The sequence below is a fragment of the Panthera pardus genome, unplaced genomic scaffold, assembly GCF_024362965.1.
Source record: "Panthera pardus isolate Hobbes unplaced genomic scaffold, ASM2436296v1 HiC_scaffold_24, whole genome shotgun sequence".
NCBI lineage: Eukaryota > Metazoa > Chordata > Mammalia > Carnivora > Felidae > Panthera > Panthera pardus.
In genome coordinates this window covers 92,314,316-92,333,303 of record NW_026526810.1, presented here as the reverse complement: position 1 = coordinate 92,333,303, position 18,988 = coordinate 92,314,316, and the positions used below count along the sequence as shown (strand labels likewise).

At 34.5% G+C, this 18,988-nt stretch overlaps 1 protein-coding gene and 1 pseudogene across 5 annotated transcripts in view; one reads left to right on the top strand and one right to left on the bottom strand.

Annotated features, from left to right (window-relative positions):
• TXNDC16 (thioredoxin domain containing 16) overlaps positions 1-18,988 on the top strand; it is a 136,557-nt gene that overhangs the window by 76,394 nt on the left and 41,175 nt on the right. For 4 of the 5 annotated variants that reach the window (XM_019451805.2, XM_019451807.2, XM_053889416.1 and 1 more), the window contains 5 exons: positions 1,601-1,724; positions 5,124-5,267; positions 5,735-5,794; positions 12,322-12,490; positions 12,837-12,973. In XM_019451805.2, the coding sequence (XP_019307350.1) occupies positions 1,601-1,724; positions 5,124-5,267; positions 5,735-5,794; positions 12,322-12,490; positions 12,837-12,973 (634 nt within the window). The remainder of the gene's footprint in view (positions 1-1,600; positions 1,725-5,123; positions 5,268-5,734; positions 5,795-12,321; positions 12,491-12,836; positions 12,974-18,988) is intronic. The other variant, XM_019451808.2, reaches the window with a different exon arrangement.
• Positions 373-537, bottom strand: LOC128773320 (U2 spliceosomal RNA; annotated as a pseudogene).

Genomic DNA, 18,988 nt, shown 5'->3' with positions numbered 1-18,988 from the left:
GACAGAGCATGAACGGGGGAGGGTCAGAGAGAGAGGGAGACACAGAATCAGAAACAGGCTCCAGGCTCTGAGCAGTCAGCACAGAGCCTGACGCAGGGCTTGAACTCACGGACCGCGAGATCATGACCTGAGCCAAAGTCGGACGCTTAACCGACTGAGCCACCCAGGCGCCCCACAATAAACTGCTTTTAAATGTACACCTCACAAATAGTGTTGAGCAAAACAAGTGGTCACAAAAAAGTACAAACTGTATATAGTTCCACTAAACAAATTGAAAAACTGGCAAAATTGTACATGGTGATGAAAGACTAGTGATTACCTTTGGGGGAGGGTAATAACAGGGAGAGGCAAGAGGGTGGCCTCTGTGCTGGTAATAATGTTCTATATCTTCAACTGCATGGAGATTATAGAAGTGTATCAACTTCGTAAAAATTGGTCAAACTATATACTTAAAGTTTGTGTTCTTTCCTGTGTGAATATTGCATTTGATAAGAACAGATACTACACTTGATCTTAGCCAAAAGGCCGAGAAGCGATGTGAATGTTGCATTTGAATACAAAAATATCCTACAACAATATCTATGTGTATTTCAAACAAATTTAGTTTGACTTTTGTTGCTTAAACTTTTAACTCCGTTATATTTCTGTAGAAGTGAAAAATTGCTTGCTTTGAATGTAATATTAAGAAGATGAAGATATGTGCTATCAAAGAACACATACACGTAGAGTTATTTTATAGCTTTATTCAAATGTATGGTTATAATCAGGGATTATTTACTGAAGTAATCTAGTGGCCTAAAATTTCATGGTTTTAAAATGTGATCATTGGGTATTAGTGAAAGAAATTGTAATGGACTAATCTCAATGGACTAGATAGTCTAGTCTTAAAATATTCTTAAAGTATCTGGGGGCAGATATTAGTTTTACATTTTTAGCTAAACAGGCAATTGAATATTTTACTGCAATTGTTTTAGGATGAGATATTATTTTGAATATTTCTGTGGAGTATCAGAATAATTTTGATGGGTCCTGTTTGCAATAAAATTGCACATATCCCTTTTATATTGAGGTGGGACATACCATTATGTGTGAAATGTTTCAGACTTCAGTTGAATAATATAGTTGTGACAAGAAGCAAATGAGGCTTTCAGTTCTGTTTTCCCATTTTTTTTTTCAGTAGTGCACACTATCTTTATATAAAGTATGCTTTGGATACTTTCTATAGGGATTGTGGAATTTCCTTTTTTGTTGTATTTAATATTATTTAAAAAATTTTTTTAACATTTATTCATTTTTGAGAGACAGAGTGTGAGTGGGGGAGGGGCAGAGAGAGAGGGAGACACAGAATCCAAAGCAGGCTCCAGGATCTGAGCTGTCAGCACAGAGCCCGACACGAAGCTCAAACTCACGGACCGCATGATCATGACCTGAGCTGAAGTCGGATGCTTAACTGACTGAGCCACCCAGGTGCCCCTTGTATTTAATTTTAAAACTGAAGTTCAAAGATTTAGTTTCATTTTAATATCAAACAAGTAAAACATTTTTATTAAAATGCTTTCTTATATTTTAGTCATGTTTTTAAAAATTCATGTATTTCTAGGGAGCGCCAGTGGAATTTTTGGTGTTACATGATACTGAATTAATAATATCCCGTGTGGAAGGTAATACACACATTGAAGAAATGCAAGAAGATGAAGATGAGGACCTGCAAAGTCCAGATATGGGTAATATGTTTTGTGATGCTCCTTCCCCCACTTCCCCTCATTCCTGCTCAGTACCCATAAGGTCAGTGACATTTCAATGAATTAACTTTCTCCTAGAATATTTTGACATTCAAGCCTATGAAAAAAACCTAATGAAATCCATTTCACATTACATTTTGTCAAGTTTATTTGGTGGAAAATGTAAGGATGCTGTATTTTGTTTAGTGTGATACCTTTCATTATTGCATGCCAGGCTTCTAGCTTTTCACATCTGTGCCTTTATCTTCAAAATCAGTTCTTCCCGCTCTGCTGGTCTACTTCATGCTTAAAAATTACCCAGGAGCCGCAAAATTGTATTTTATTTTTATTTTTTCTATTAGAAAATGAAATCTGAATAAATATTGTTGTACTTGTAAATAAATCTGATTGTTGACAATTTGGACGTAAATTTCAATAACATTTTAAAATTTCTTTTAACATGTTATATTTCTTTTTATTCTTATTGCTTATATTTTTGAAGTATTTTGTAGTTTCAGGGTTATTCCCCTAAACATTATTTGCTTCGACTGTCATTCATTCAGCTGATGTCTCCTTCATTTTGTAGTGCAATCGGTGTTTTAGCAGAGTTAAGCGATCTACTCTAGAGTATCTACTCTACTTTAGCAGAGTTAAGGTCTCACAAATGGCACGTGATGGAGCCTGGTCTAGAACTTAAGCATTCTGGCTTGAAATTATTTATGATCGTTATTATTACTGATACTTCTTTCATAAGATTAATGCTATTCTGTAATTGCTCACTTACATTTCTCTCTTATCCACTCGTCTATAATATCTCTAAAGTAGCGATTATGTCTTGTTCATTTTTGTATTCATTTAGTATATACTTGAATGTTTTACATAATACGAGTATGAGCTCTAAGAAGGGAGCAATTTACATATTCTTTTCATGAAGTCCATTCATTATTTTGATCAAAATCTATATTATAAATTTAATAAGGGCTCTGAGCCTTAACAGTTACCAGTGACCAGTTTCTTGGATTGAGCTATGTTCTAGTTTTTTTCTAATATGCAGAGGTTGGAACTGCTTGTGGTTTAAGCCAGAGTTCTCCATAGCATTGTCATTACACGGAACCTGTGTTCTGGTCTCTTGCTCCCAGCTTTATTCCTATCATGGTTCATATAGTCCACCCTCCAGTCAAGGGAATCGCCCCTGTGTCAGCTTAATGAGATTCCTGTCCTCAGTGGGAGTTGCTTGTTTCAAGCTTTCCTTATTGCTTCCCCTATATTGCTTCCTGACTGTCTGGCCTTAGTTTGCCCTGTGGTGTGGCCTTCTCTTTCTTTTGACTCTCTGCCTGCTTTCTCTCCTCAGCCTAGTTCCTTTGACACCTTTGCCGTTTGAGTCTTGTTTTGTTGTAGGGTTTTTTGTGCGTGTATGTGTGTCTTAACTTTCTACATCTATAATCCATATTGGCCCGTAATAGTGTACATAGTCATGTCCATCTACATAGTCCCCCCAACCTTGTTTTATTCCCATTTGTATATGAGGATTAGGAAAGGGTTTGTTGCCACATAAGTACACAACACAAAGAAAAATGGCCTTCAAAGGAAATGGGCACAGAATGAATCAGAATGAAATGGACTGAATTCTGTAAAAGGATGATATGGAAAAAGGATTAAACACGTATGGCTTAAAAGAAAGTGTGTATATATTGATGAATTGGTGAAAGGTAGAGCCAAACAATGGGTCAATTTACAAGTGAGGGTAGCTTATTGAGAGAATAGGAAAGAGGAAAAGAAAGTGTTGGAAGAAGAGAAGAACAAGAGTAGATTGGGAAATAAGAAAGGACTGGAAGGAAAATGAAAGTATGTGAATAAGAAGGAAAAAATACAGTAAAAAAGAAAATAGGCCTTTATTAATTTTAGTATTAGAGTCATAACTTGTTAGTGTCATGAAATGTGGTATTTTAAAATTCCTTTAAGTTAGTATAGTACAGCTATTATATTTGAACATATAACTATTATATTTAAGTTAGTGTAGTACAGCTATTATATTTGAACACTGAGGCCCAGAGAGTAACGTGACTGATTAGTCACACAGCTGAAACTTGCTGAGATGTACTATCGTCCAGATCTAGTATTTTATTTTATAGCATTTGAAATCATATGAAAATAATACTTCCAATTTTTATTATATTATCCCCCTCCCTTCCTGTCTTTGTAATGTGTTATTATAGAGAATTATGAACTTACCGTAAAGTAGACAGGAGAATAGAACAAATCTCCTGATATCCATTACCTGGCTCCACCCAACTACCATCAACTCATGGCTATCCTGTTCCAGTCACTCTTGGCCCACCCCTTATTATTTTGTTGCAAATCCCAAATATATAGTTTCGCTCCAAAATATTTCCCTGTGTATTTTAGAAATACAAAGATTCTCCTTTTAAAATGAGCATGATTAATGCTATTATTACATCTAAAAAATTAACAGTAATCTTTAATATCATCAGGTAGCCAGTCAGGGTTTGCATTTCTAGTTGCATGCCCTTTCATGCCACTGTGCCTTTGCACATGCTGTTCTCTTTCCTCTGTATGCCTCCTCTGCCTTCCTTCACTGCCTAAGTTTCATTTTCTTTTAATATTCAGCTAGTGTCAACGCTTCTAGGAAACTTTGTTTCTCTCATCAATTTAGGTGTCCCTTCAGTGTTACTATATAATCTATACAAACCTCCAACAGAATATTTACAAATTCAAAGAGTGTGTGTGTGTGTGTGTGTGTGTGTGTGTGTGTGTGTGTGTGTGTGTTTACCCCATACACAGATGGTGGATGGATGGATAAATGAATGAGTCCACTGGTTGGTTGGTTGGTTGGTTGGTTGGTCTAAGTTAATGAAAGGTTTTTACATATTCAAAATCCACATAACTTGATGCACTTAGAATAAAATCTAAAATTCTTGGCTCGTATGGCTTCTTATGATGTAGCTACTGCCTACCCTAGAATTTTCTCATACCATTTATTCTTTCATCCCATCTTGTTTTGGTCAAATTTGCCTTCCTTCAATACCTAGTATATGCTAAGTTCTTTTATGTCGTAGAGGCTTTGAAAATATTCTTTATGCCTAAGACATTTTTTTAAATTCTCTAGCTGGAAGGCTTTGGATCTCCAAATCTAAATCTCCCTATTACAATCTCTCATTGTACTATTTTCCTTCCTTAAACTGACACAATTTATAACTATATGTTTAGTCAGTGATCAGTTTATTGTCTGACTTTTCGGTAAATGGAAACTCCATGTGGTCAGGGACTATATCTGTTTTGTTTACTATTTTCCCCTAGTGTCCATCACAGTGCTTGTCCTATAGTGGAATTTATGTAATTTATGCATTTATATATACATTAATTTCTTTTTGAACATTTTAGATATTCAAGATGATGAAGTGGCAGAAACTGTTTACAGACATAGGAAGACACAGTTACCTTTGGAACTCACAGTGGAACTAACAGAAGAGACATTTAATGCGACAGTAGTGGCTTCTGATAGCATAGTGCTTTTCTACGCTGGTTGTGAGTATGAACCTTTAGAGGGGACGATATTACATATTAGAACATTTAAAGTTGGCGGATCTTATTTTTGCGTTCTATATATTGCCTGTTGTAACAGCTATGTAATAGCTTTCATAGTTCCCAGGTAGACTGCACATATTGAACAATTTACTAACTTAGATAAATTATTGTGATTCCAGCTAATGATTTTAATATTTTAACAGTTCTTATGGATCTAAAGGAAACATATTGCTTTTATCTTCAAATAATAGCCCTTCAACTATATTCCTTGCAGTATGAGTGCAGAAAATTAGTTGCATTTGGAATCTTCTTGAATGTTTGCATAATACTGAGGACTATATATTAGAATTTCTTATTAAGAAATAACAATTTTGGGAAACCCCATCAATCTATATGTTTGTTAATATATAGATATGGATGGAGATATGCATGTTGCAATATCTGTTGAATTTTTTGTTTCAATGTAGGGCAGGCAGTATCCATGGCATTTCTGCAATCCTATATCGATTTGGCAATTAAATTGAAAGGTACTGTAATGTGGTATGCATGCTTATTTGATTCTGAGCTGTAGCTATTTGTAAAACCGTATCATGCTAAAGATGAATAAAACCACATAAGATTTCAAGTAATTATATTTGCGTCTTTAACATTACATTAATGAACCATGAGTTTCAAAAATGCTCAGAAGCATTCGTCTTGGCTCTCTTCATAGAACTGTCTTCAGTAGAAAGTAGAGAGCCTATGTATTAAGTACTGGAGGTCACACAGTCAATCCAGTAATCTTTTTGGCTGAATTGATTCATGTATTGAGTGCCTACTCTGAATCAGTTACTCTTAAATATTATTAAATAAATACTGAATACACTTAAAAATTTGACACATAAGACTCAGTCACAGTCTAATCAGCGATCCAAGATCTCAGTATTCTTAAAGCTATACAGTTAGCTCCTCATGAACTAGGATATTTTTTTATTTCAAATTTTTATTTAAATTCTAGTTAGTTAACATATATAGCAAAATTGGTTTCAGATGTAGAATTTAGTGACCCATCACCCACATACAACACTTAGTGCTCACCATAAGTGCCCTCCTAAATACCCACCATCCATCCAGTCCATCCTCCGCCCACCTCCCTTCATCAACCCCAGTTGCTCTCATAGTCAAGAGTCTTGCATGGTTTGCTTCCCTCTCTCTCCTTTTCTTTTCCTTTCCTTCCCCTGTGTTTATCTGTTTTCTTCCTTAAACTCCACAGATGAGTGAAATCAGATGGTAGTTTTCTTTCCACGGACTGACTTATCTGATTTAGCATTATACAATCTAGCTCTATATGGTATTTCTTTTCTTTTTTTCTTTTTTGTTTATTCATTTATTTTGAGAGAGAGAGTGTGTGTGTGTGTGAACAGGGGAATGGCAAAGAGAGAGGGAAAGAGAGAATCCCAAGCAGGCTCCACTCTGTTAATGCCGTGCCCAAAGCAGGGCTCGATCTCACAAATCGTGAGATTGTGACCTGAGCCAAAATCAAGAGTCAGATGCTTAATCGAGCCACCCAGGTGCCCCACAGGACCTTTCTTAATAGCCACAATCATTTAACTGTTCTATGAAACCTGATCCAGTGGTAGGCAAATAAGAATCCAAGGAATGGACTTGAACTCAATATATTTATACCATCATCCCAGCAAAGACATAAGGAATATTGTTAGTAAGAAAGAGATAATGATGGAATCCAAGGAATGGACTTGAACTCAAAATATTTATGCCGTCATCCTAGCAAACATATAAGGAGTATTGTTAGTAAGAAAGAGATAATGATGGAGGGCGCCTGGGTGGCTCAGTCGGTTAAGCGTCCGGCTTCAGCTCAGGTAATGATCTCACGGTTTGTAAGTTCGAGCCCCGCATCAGGCTCTGTGCTGACAGCTCAGAGCCTGGAGCCTGTTTCAGATTCTGTGTCTCCCTCTCTCTCTGCTCCTCCCCTGCTCGTGCTCTGTCTCTGTCTCTCTCAAAAATAAATAAACATTAAAAAATTAAAAAAAAAAAGAGATGATGGATTAGGATAGTGTTTTGTAATCATTGAATGTATCATGCTTCGTATCTGTAATATGATTTCTTCCTACTGTTTTTCTTGTAAATAAATAGAAGTTGTTCTAGTTAAACAGGCTTATTCTCATAGCTGTTATATGAATGTATCTAACATTTAGTTTTTTTGGCCACTAACCTACAGCCTCTTTCATTATTTAGTAAGTTCTTTATGGATAGGTAGCATGCCTTATACTTAGCTCACTGGACTTGACATATTGCCTCACACTGTAGAATATTTGGTTTTTAATAATTGTTGAATAAATGTATAAACTAATATAGTAGAGTTTAGTGGAAAATATATACTAGTGTACAACTTATTTATATATTGGGGACTTTTGTAAACTCAAGAAATTGCTTCCAGAAAGTCAGTCCTAAATATAACATGTTCTATATTAATAAAAACATCAGAGATTTATTTATTTATTTTTTTTTTAAATTTTTTTTTTCAACGTTTTTTATTTATTTTTGGGACAGAGAGAGAGACAGAGCATGAACGGGGAGGGGCAGAGAGAGAGGGAGACACAGAATCGGAAACAGGCTCCAGGCTCCGAGCCATCAGCCCAGAGCCTGACGCGGGGCTCGAACTCACGGACCGCGAGATCGTGACCTGGCTGAAGTCGGACGCTTAACCGACTGCGCCACCCAGGCGCCCCTAAAAACATCAGAGATTTAAAAAATCACTTTTGAACAATTTCTCCTCAGTTCATTTGTTAACCACATTTGATCCAACTTTTGATTATTTGAAGTAAAGATATTATTAAGTCTGTAGATATTGTGATTCCTAATCTTTTTTTAAAAAAAGCAAATCCTGTTACTCTCTTTCAGATTCTTCTTTATGGTTACAATCTATGGAAAGATTCAAGTTTCTTCTTTTAGGTTCTCCAGGCTCATTGGCAAAATATTAGAAGAGAGAAAATAAAAGGGGGGAAATATAAACCATATTGAAGTAATAATTAGAGAATGTCCCTGAATAATAGAATTATCCCTCCATCCAGCCCATTTGTCAGATACTAAATGAAAATGGAAAAAGATTCCTTTACTTTCTTCTCTATTAATGATCAAATAAAGAGCCTACCTGATCTCTCAGTCCCAGGACTCTGAGTTGTATGTGTTTGTAGAATAAAAAGTGGATAACCAACCCAAGACGTGATTTCCTTTTTCATTTAGTACGTTCTTTGTAACAGTCCTTTTAGTAATTAGATATTGGATAAATGGAGTGTTTTAGAAGTTCAGGGGGCTTAATGTAGAGACATGTATAGGTAACTATAGTGTTTTATGTCTGCATTGAAGGCCATACTATAACTTTGTAAATTAGGAGAATATTTTAATACTTTGGGCATTTAGTCCTATAACCTTTCACATTGACTTTGTGGGGGAAAAGCCACTTTTCATCTTAGTCAAAGATGATGAAGGATATTTTATCCTCAGTCACAAGGTGGCAGCAAATATCAAGTATTTATACTTACCTAGCCTCTAGCTTAGAGAACCTGTTTTTTTTTTTTGTTTTTTGTTTTTTCATTTAAATTAGGAACACTGAAATTCCTGCATTGATAAAGTATGGAGGATGTAATACTGCAGGCATCTTAGAATATTAGACTGTTCTAGTTGAAACATGATTAAATATTGAAACCATTTTACTTAATTTTTAAAGTTTATTTATTTTGAGAGAGAGTGAGACTGTGCCAGTGTGGGAGGGGCAGAGAGAGAAGGAGAGAGAGAGAATCACAAGCAGGCTCTGCATTGACAGCGTTAAGTCCAACCCGGAGCTTGTACTCATGAACCACCTGGGCCGAAACCAAGACTCAGATGCTTAACCAGCTGAGCCACCCAGGTGCCCCTAAATATTAAAACCATTTTATAGGGAAAAAAATTAAAAATTTAAATGGATAACTTTAATATAAGTTAGCCTTATCCCTTTTTTTCCCCGTTTTATTCATTTTTCAGTTTTGAAGATAACATCAAATTTTTCAACTAGGGCTGCAGGGACAAAGGAATAATAACTTTTTTTAGCAGTGATAGACCTGTTGAGAATGCCTATTGAAGGGAAAAAACTGCATTTGTAATAGTTCTATATTTCATACTTGGGTGGCATTATATAATACAGTACTCTGTATGAATAAGTATCACTAGATATTTGTTGACGAAATGATTAAAATAACAGATAAAAGAACTTTGTAGAGAAGCCATTTAGCAGAGGTAATTTCAGAAGGAATAAGGATTTATTTTTGTTTATATGTTCATACAATATTCAGGTTTAATATACTTTAGTGTTAAAAATGAAATTTCGTTCACGAAGAAATGTCAGGGTACAGTCCACAAATTTTCACTGGGTACGTACTAAGTAGCACACATTGTGCTGTGCAGCAGGAATATAGTGGTGAATAAGACAGACTGCACCCTGTATGAGTTATCAAGCAGATAGCTAACAGGAAATCTGAAGTGATAAGTTATTGCATCTGAGTGGTATAATCTAGAATTATTTAAGATAGAAATTTTTAATATTTAAAATTTTTTGGTGACAAAATATTAAAATATTTCAGTTTACAACTTTAATTATATGATGAGGTTATACCCTACATTAGGAAATATCCCAAATTGATACAGTTTCCTTCTTTGATACAATATTAAGGTTTCCTTTTGTTAGAATGTATTTTTTACTCTCGGTAGTTGAGTTGTGTGGTTCTTGTTTTATTTGGGTTTTGATCTCATTCTGCCTAACAATTTACATATTTTGGAGAACTTTACATATATTATTTACAGAACAAGTAAGAATCTGTATTTGTGATTCTACTATATGTTTTTTAGGTAGAAAATAAAGTATTTAGATAGGATGGGGTACCTGAAGCCTTATATGAGTCTCCTGTATGTCATTTATTCACACACTGTTTAGGTGTTTCATGTAGAAGGACTCCTCTAGATGTGAAAATCAGTGTTGAGTAAAACAACACTGCCCCTACTCTAAGGAGCTCTCTTCATAGAGACAGACATTAGTCATATAACAACACAAATGAGTATGTAATTAACTAATGAGACAAGGACAGGAGATGGTTCATAAGAGCATAGGAAACTGATGTAGATTAGCGTGTCTGAGAAGGCTTTCTTGTAGTGATCATACATGCAGAGATCTGAAGGGATGAGAGAGACCTAATGGCAAAGGTTGGTAGGAGTTGGCTGATCCCAAAACAGATTCGAGTTTTGAAAAGATATCTATCTCTAGGTTCAGGGTAGAGACATAATCAGGTTCAGGGAGACAAAGTAAGAGCCTATTGTATTATGTAGGAGAAATGACGGCTGGAGTACAGTGAGTAATGAAAAATGGACAGATGTGAGAGGCAGTTGACCCTTGAATAAGGTGGGGATTAGGGGGATACCAACTCCCCCGCATTGTCAAAAATCCTTATGTAACTTTTGACTTCCCCCACACTTTACTAATAGCCTGCTGTTGGCTGGAAGCCTTGCTGATAACATAAAGAGTCAATTAGCATATATTTTATGTATTATGTGTATTATATACTGTATTCTTTCAAAAAGTAAGCTAGAGAAAAAAATGTTAAATCGTAAGAGAAAATACATTTATAGTACTGTACTGTATCAGAAAAAATCCATGTGTAAGTGAACCTGTGCATTCCAAACCCATGTTCAAAGGTCAAATTGTATTTAATTTTTTTTTTTTTACATTTATTTATTTTTGAGAGACAGAGCACAAGCAGGGGAGGGGCAGAGAGAGAAGGAAACACAGAATCCGAAGCAGGCTCCAGGCTCCGAGCTGACAGCACAGAGCCTGATGCAGGGCTCAAACTCACAAACCATGAGATCATGACCTCAGCTGAAGTCGGATGCTCAACCGACTGAGCCACCCAGGCGCCCCAAGGTCAAATTGTATTTAAAGTTTAGGTGGTCTGTTTTCTTCTTAAATTCCATATGAGTGATATCATATGTTATTTGTTTTTCTCTGACTGACTTATTTCGCTCAGCATAATACTCCAGCTCCATCCACATTGCAAATGGCAAGATTTCATTCTTTTTAATGGCTGAGTAATATTCCACTGTGTGTGTGTGTGTGTGTGTGTGTGTGTGTGTGTTTATATATTTATATATACCACCTCTTATTTATCCATTTATCAGTCGATGGACACTTGGGCTCTTTCCGTAATTTGGCTATTGTTGATAGTGCTGCTATAAACATCAGGGACCATGTGTCTCTTCGAATTTCTACTTTTTATCCTTTGGGTAAATACCTAGTAGTGCAATTGCTGGATGGTAAAGCAGTTCTATTTTTAAGTGAGCAGTGGTTGTTGTATACAAGTGATGAATCACTAAATTCCACACCTGAAACTAATATTACACTACATGTTAACTAACTGGGATTTAAATAAAAACTTGAAACTCTAAAATAAAGTTTAGGTGATAAGATGGAAAAGACATGCTGATTGATTTGACTAGACATGGAAGTTTAGGAATGGAGTGACACTAAAGGTGATACTTTGTTTTCTGATTTGTGTAAGAATGGCAGCCTATAGGCAGGAAACCATATTTGGGTTTAGACGTATTGAATTTGAGGACATTTCCATTCAAAGAGAAATACAGAAGGCAGTAGGGATACATGGGTCTAGAACTGTAAGGAAGAGGCTGGGCCAAAGATATAAATATAGGATTCATTCTGTTGTTGATAATTACTGAGATTGTCTGGGAAGAGAGTGTATAACAAGAGAAGGCAACTTAAACTGAGCCTTGAGGAACTCCTATCTCTGCTGTCAGAAGAACATGCAAAAGGGACCAAAACAGAACAGCAGAGGACGTGGGGAAATAAGCCAGAAGGGGAAGGTGTTGCAAAAATCAGGGGAAGAGAGAGTCCTGCAGAAACAGTTCATGCTGATGAGAGGTTAAAATAAGAATGGACAATAAAAATATTGTCAAGTCTACCCAACTGAGTTTTCTACACTAATATTTATAAAATGTGCATTTTCGTTTTATTTAGGCACATCCACTATGCTGCTTACTAGAGTGAACTGTGCAGATTGGTCTGATTTATGTACTAAGCAAAATGTTACTGAATTTCCAGTTGTAAAGATGTACAAGGAAGGCAAGCACCCAGTATCTTATGCTGGTATGTTAGGAACTGAAGATCTCCTAAAATTTATCCTGCTGTAAGTATTCACATTCTTCCTAAGACTTTAAAAATTTTAGGTCTATAAACCTTCTAATTCCCATGCTTTATTGACATACTTTGAATAGGTTAAGGAGTAATGAATTGAGATAACAGGATAAACGGTGGGGAGAGCCTATCCACATCACTTTTGGGGAGATAGAAATTTTATTTAATGAGGGTGATTTTTTTTTAATTACAAGAGTATTTAATTGTCTTTGTTTTGTCAGATATTTATCGTGTGGAATATAGTGTTTGCTAAGTTCAATATGTTTTATTTTTTATTTTTTGCAAGCTGAAAAGTGTCTTTAAAAATTAATTTTGAATGTAGTTATATATTCATTCAGCAACAGGATTTCATGCCCAGTGAACATAACATCTGTGCAGGAAGCAGAAGAATATTTAAGTGGGGAATTATATAAAGACCTGATCCCCTACTCTAGTGTGTCTGTGCTGGGACTATTTAGCCCAAACATGACCACAGGTGAGTAGAAGTGAACTTTTAAATTATGTAATAGTTAAACACTTGCTTATTAGCTTTACTTTTAAAAAGGAATTAGTATCTTTTTAAATTATAGAGAACTCAAATTATAGAATTTTTAAAATGCAGAGAAATTTGAAGAAAAAATAAAAATCCAAAATTAGAGTTATTAAATTTTGATGTAATTCCTTCCCTCATTTTTCTTTGTACCTATGTATTGCATATTAATATGTTTTAATATAATTGGACTAGTACTGTGTATCTAGGTTAGTAACTTGCTGTTTTTATTTAATATTACATGGGTTCATCTTTTCCATGTGATTAGTATTCTTCAAAAACATTATGGCTGTATATTTGGATGAATATACTGTAATTTAGCTATTTACCAACAAATAACACCTGTTGTTTTCCTTTTTTCTTTTTGCTGTGAAGAATATTTTTATTTATGCATATTTGTGTGGAATTTAGACCATTTAATGGATAAATTTATAAATTTTTAAATTTATAAATTCCCAAAAGGAAAATAACTATGTTTTCTATAAGCTGTGTGTTTTATGTGTTATTCATTTTTAGAAATGGGTTTTTAGTGCTTGTCTAATGAATTACTATGAGATTTTGATGTATTAAGGTTATTAAGTTCTTGTCATTTGTTTCAATTATTTTCCCCCAGTTTGTTTGGTTTTTAGCTTTGTTTAATAATTTTATATTTAACAGTTTAAAATTTGTTTCAAATCTATTGATTTTGATATTTCTTCCATTGATTTCAATTGTAGAAAATCTCTATCATCTTTATCAGTTAGTATTCACCTGTATATTTTGTTTTTGCTTTAATTTATAATATTTTCTTACTCTATATTATCTTCCTTTGAATATTTTTTTAAATTGTGATAAAATACACATAACATAATTTACCATCTTAACTATTTTTCAGCATATAGTTCACTAGTGACAAGTATATTTACATTGTTGTACAACTAATCTCCAGAACTTTTTCATTTTGCAAAACTGTAACTGTACCTATTAAACAACTCTACATTTCCCTGTTGGCCTAGTCCCTGGCAGCCTCCGTTCCACTTTGTATCTCTATGAATTTGACTACTCTGGGTACTTCCTATAAGTGGAATCATACAGTATTTGTCTTTTATTGGCTGGCTTACTTAGCATGATGTCCTCAAGGTTCATCCATGTTGTATCATATGTCAGAATTTCCTTTCTTTTAAAGGATGAATAATATTTCGTTGTATGTATATAGCACGTTTTATTTATCCATTCATCTGTTGATGGACACTTGGGCTGTTTTTACCTCTTGGCTATTGTGCATAATGCTTCTGTGAACATGGGTGTTCAAATATATCTTCAGGACTCTGCTTTCAATTCTTTTAGATATATACCCAGAAGTGGAATTGCTGTGTCATATGATAGCCCTACTTTTAAATTTTTGAAGAACCACTATACTGTTTTCCCTAGTGGCTGTACCATTTTATATTCCCACCAATAGTATACAAGGGTTCTAATTTCTCCATATCCTCAGCAACACTTGTTATTTTCTGTTTGTTTGTTTGTTTGTTTGTTTGTTTGTTTTGATAGTAGCCATCCTAATGGGTGTTAGGTTTTGATTTGATCATGGTTTTGATTTTCACTTTCCTAATAAGTAGTGATATTGAGCATCTTTTTATGTCTTGTTGGCCGTTTGTATATCTTCTGTGGAGAAATGTCTAATCAAGTCCTATGCCCATTTTTTAATCGGGTTATTGTTGAGTTGTAGGAATTCTTTATATATTCTGGAAATTAACCCCTTATCATATATATGAATTGCATATATTTCTTTCTGTTCCATGGAATACCTTTCCACTTGTTGACTGTGTTCTTTGACCTTTTTTCTTTTTAAGTCTTTACCATTTAGATATTTTTTGTGCATGATAAGTTAGGAGACAACTCTATTTTTGTCTAAATAGTTAATTATCTGTTTTCCCCTCTTTTTTTTGATTCCACTGTCACCATATTAAATCCATGTCTGTATGTGTGTATATATATTTGTTTAAATGTTTTCTCTTTTATTCACTTTTATCTCCCTAATATAATATTTTTTTAATACATGTTGAATATATAATTGGTTCAACTCTGGTTTGCCTTTTTTTGCCTGTTGACTCTTCCAGGTGAACTTCGGTCCGTTACACATTATTGTCTCAACTTATTTGTATGTCCGTTGATTGTTTTATGCTTCACTATTATCTCTTTAGTTAGTTTAGTCTATATGGAATATGCTTTCAACTTCTTCTGTCATCTTTTTCTCTATATGGGCTTCTATAGTCTTGTATTGTAAACTCAGATTATCATTATTCTTGAACTTTTTTTTTTGCATTATATATTTCTCTTTGAATTTTTTGCATTTTTCTAGCATTTTATTATGAAAAATTTCAAACTTAAAGCAAAAGTTGAAAGATTTTATAGTGAACAGCCATATACCCATCATCTAGTTTCTACTATTAGCATTTAACTTGTACTTGACTTAGCACATGCCTGTGCATCTATCCATCCTTCTTCCATCCATCAATTACTTCATCTTATTTTTGATGCATTTCAAATGTTTTTTCTTTTTTTTAAATTTTTTAAAATGTTTTATTCATTTTCTGAGAGAGAGAGAGAGAGAGAGCGAGAGAGCAGGCAAGGGGCAGAGAGAGAGAGGGAGACACAGAATCCAAAGCAGGCTCCACAGCCCGGAGCCTGATGTGGGGCTCGAACTCACGAAACAAGATCATGACCTGAGCCGTAGTCAGAAGTTTAACTGACTGAGCCACCCAGGTGCCCCAAATTAATGTGTTTTTTTTTTTTCATTCAGCATTGATACATTGCTGATAGCAATTAATTTTACCTTGTTAGTTTTACATAGATAGCATCATAGACTAGAGTGTTCTTTTGATATCACATCTTCTCTATTTTTAGACTCTTTTTTTCTAGCTTCATAGGAATGTCCTACAATAAGTTTTAAAGGAAGGGTACACAGGGCATTCTTCCTAACTGGTAATATTGCTTAGAATGTTATTCTCTTGCTTTTGCATATGGATGGTTTCTTGACTAGATAACAAAATCCTTAGTGGTGTTTTTTCTTTTTTCATCATGTTAGCTGTTGGCATTTATCTAACAAACCTGCCCCCTTTCTTTTCTTTCATTTAAGATGAATTTCAAATTCTGAATACAATCTTTTAAGGATATCTTTATGGAAAGAATATCCCCATATCTAGCATCAAACTTACAGATAGTGGATACTATCTTCTATCTACTTATTAAGTTTGCTTTCTACAAATTTCTGTCTAGTAATTTTTCCCCTCTACTTGGCCTTCACAATCTTTTAAAATAAAAGCCAACATAACTTACTAGAAAGAAATGATAAGAATATGAATGTGTGTTCTGTGACTTCCCATCTTAGAAGGCAAAATCCTAGAGGGGATAGCTTTTTCATTTGTATTTTTATGAAAAATTGTGAAATGAGGGAGTTTATTTTTTACTCCTGTATTTTTGCCTTTCTAATGTTTTTGCTTCCACCGTTGACTTTGTCTTCTGTCTACCTCTGGTGCCCTAAGGTTGCCATTTATTATTTACTCTGGGCCTCCTTCCAAAAAGGATTAAGGTCTTTAGATAATAAAAAGTACACATACAATAAGATCATTAAAACAAGAATAAGAGTTAAGCCATAAAAGAGTAGGGGATAATTATGTAGAATACTTTGAAAACACTGCAGTTGATCATAAAACTTAACCCTAAGTAATCTGGTATCAACTGGAAACAAAAAGATGAAATTTTTGCCAGCTAATCATCATTATATGATAAATGGCAACATAAAAGTTAGGATGCTGACTCATCCACAGAGAAAACTTTTCCCTGATTGTAAATGCTGAGAGGGATTTTACATATATCTTTTATGTAAGAGATCAGCACAGGGAACAGTATACTTTATGACAATTTTGTACAAATGCTAAGATTTACATATAATTGTCTCTCAACACAAGTCAAAGGTATAGTGTTAAAATATATAGAGATCGTTTTGCTGTGCCAGAATGATGTAATCTGGGGACAATGCTTTTTTATTATTTCACTAGATTGATTGTTCTCAGACTTTTCAGTCAGGTATTCTTTTCTCTTTTTTGTTGTTTTTGTTTTTTGCAGATGTCCAGGTGATAGTTACTGTACTTTCAATATCTATTGAATGAGAAAATGTGTAACAGTAAAAGGCTACTATGAATTCATTAACATTTTATGTACATTTGTATTTGACTCATAAATATAACTACTGACATTTACTGTGCAGTTATTTTATATCAGATACTGATTTATTGTTCATGTAGATTCTAATGATTTAAAGATTAATATAATGCGAATTCAATGAGGGCGAAAATGTCTCCTTTGTCCATTGTTGTATCTGCGAGGTCTCTCTCTGTTTTTTTCCCTCTGTAATTAATAAGTATGTTGTGGGGATAGAATGTAAGACTTTGTAAACGTCCTGTTTCTCATTATACTTTTGCACTCCAGTGTTAGAATCCATTGCTTGAAAAAGCTATCACTATGATGGTTGCCAGTGGAAAATTTCTAACTCCCTATTCCTTCTATATACATACTCAAATAGTTCTCCTGTAAGAGCTTTTCCTTCTAATTTGTTTGTTTTTCAGTATGGACACCTGAGTTCTTATTTTATTCTGTGGGTTATAATCAGTTACAATCATTCATTTGCTAACATCTCAGATTTGGTCAGTGGGAGCCCCTTCAATCTGACTCGTGTCCTTTTGACATGTCTCCATCATTCTTTCAGTATGTCCTTTTGGCACAAGATGTTCCCAGTTTCATTTGTGGGATCAGCCATTTCTCCAAGAGTCTAGGTTCCTTTTAGTGGGACATTGAATTCAGAAACCAAGATCTAGGGATTAGGAGTGCTTTTAGTTACTGGAGGGCTCTTGTTTCTCAACTCTTGTTGACAGAGCTAAGAAAATAAGTGTGTGTAGTAGTATGTGTATATATGTGTGTGTATAAATGTAACTATTCAATAAAATGTGATAGTGGGAAAACAGTATTGCTAAACTACTGTATTTATTTTATGCAATTAAAACATGTTTATAGTTACACAACTAAATATTATAACTATTATTACATCCCAGATACATTTATTGTGATTTAAAAACCTTTTTATTTAGATTAACTGATTATTTTTTTATACTTGGGGTTGCAGTATATTCTGACATATATGCTGTTTTCACCAAGGAGGAGAATATGCTTGGTTTTAAGTGTTCAGAGGATAACTTGCAGTCTGGTTTAGTAGAAGTGGATATGTTTCTACAGTCTTAAATGCTTCCATTATGAGCAAGTAGATTTGTGAAGAGCCTTTTAAGAAACGTATTCATGAGTAGAGAGGCTTCTGTGTGAGGAAAGTACATGGAAATATTAGTGTAATTTTCCACTGTTCTTTACCGAAAAAGAAAAGAAGCTGAAACAGGTTCCACTATATCACTGCTTTAGCTAATGATCATCAATTATTGACCAGAATTTAGCTCTGTTTTCTCTTAGAAATGAAAGTATAGGGACTCAGTTCTTTCCAGTTTTTTTCATATGAACCTTTTCTGCTTTGGTGTAACACAGGCTTTAGAAAATATTTTCTGTGATAGTAACAGTTTCTCATTAAATTCATGGTTATAAATAGCTCTGAATGCTGCCTACTAGCTGACTGTGCCACTTTAGTAAGTTGGCTTTCCTGCAGTGTTTCTCAGTCTTGTGGAAAGTATGCATCCTTTTTAGAGAACATAACCTTGTGGTTACCTGATGGTAAGAGTGCTGATGCTCACACCAGAGATATAGTCGTGACTGCTAAGGTACAGATCTTTTGGGTTCAGCATGTCCAGAGCACGAGGTGCTTTATGACTCAATTCTTCCATCATGAATTTTCTGTTTGAACTGCCATGAACCTTCCTTGTAGTGAGCTAAATTATCATTTGGTCTTCACTTGGCAAGAACACATCATTTATATAAGTTTTC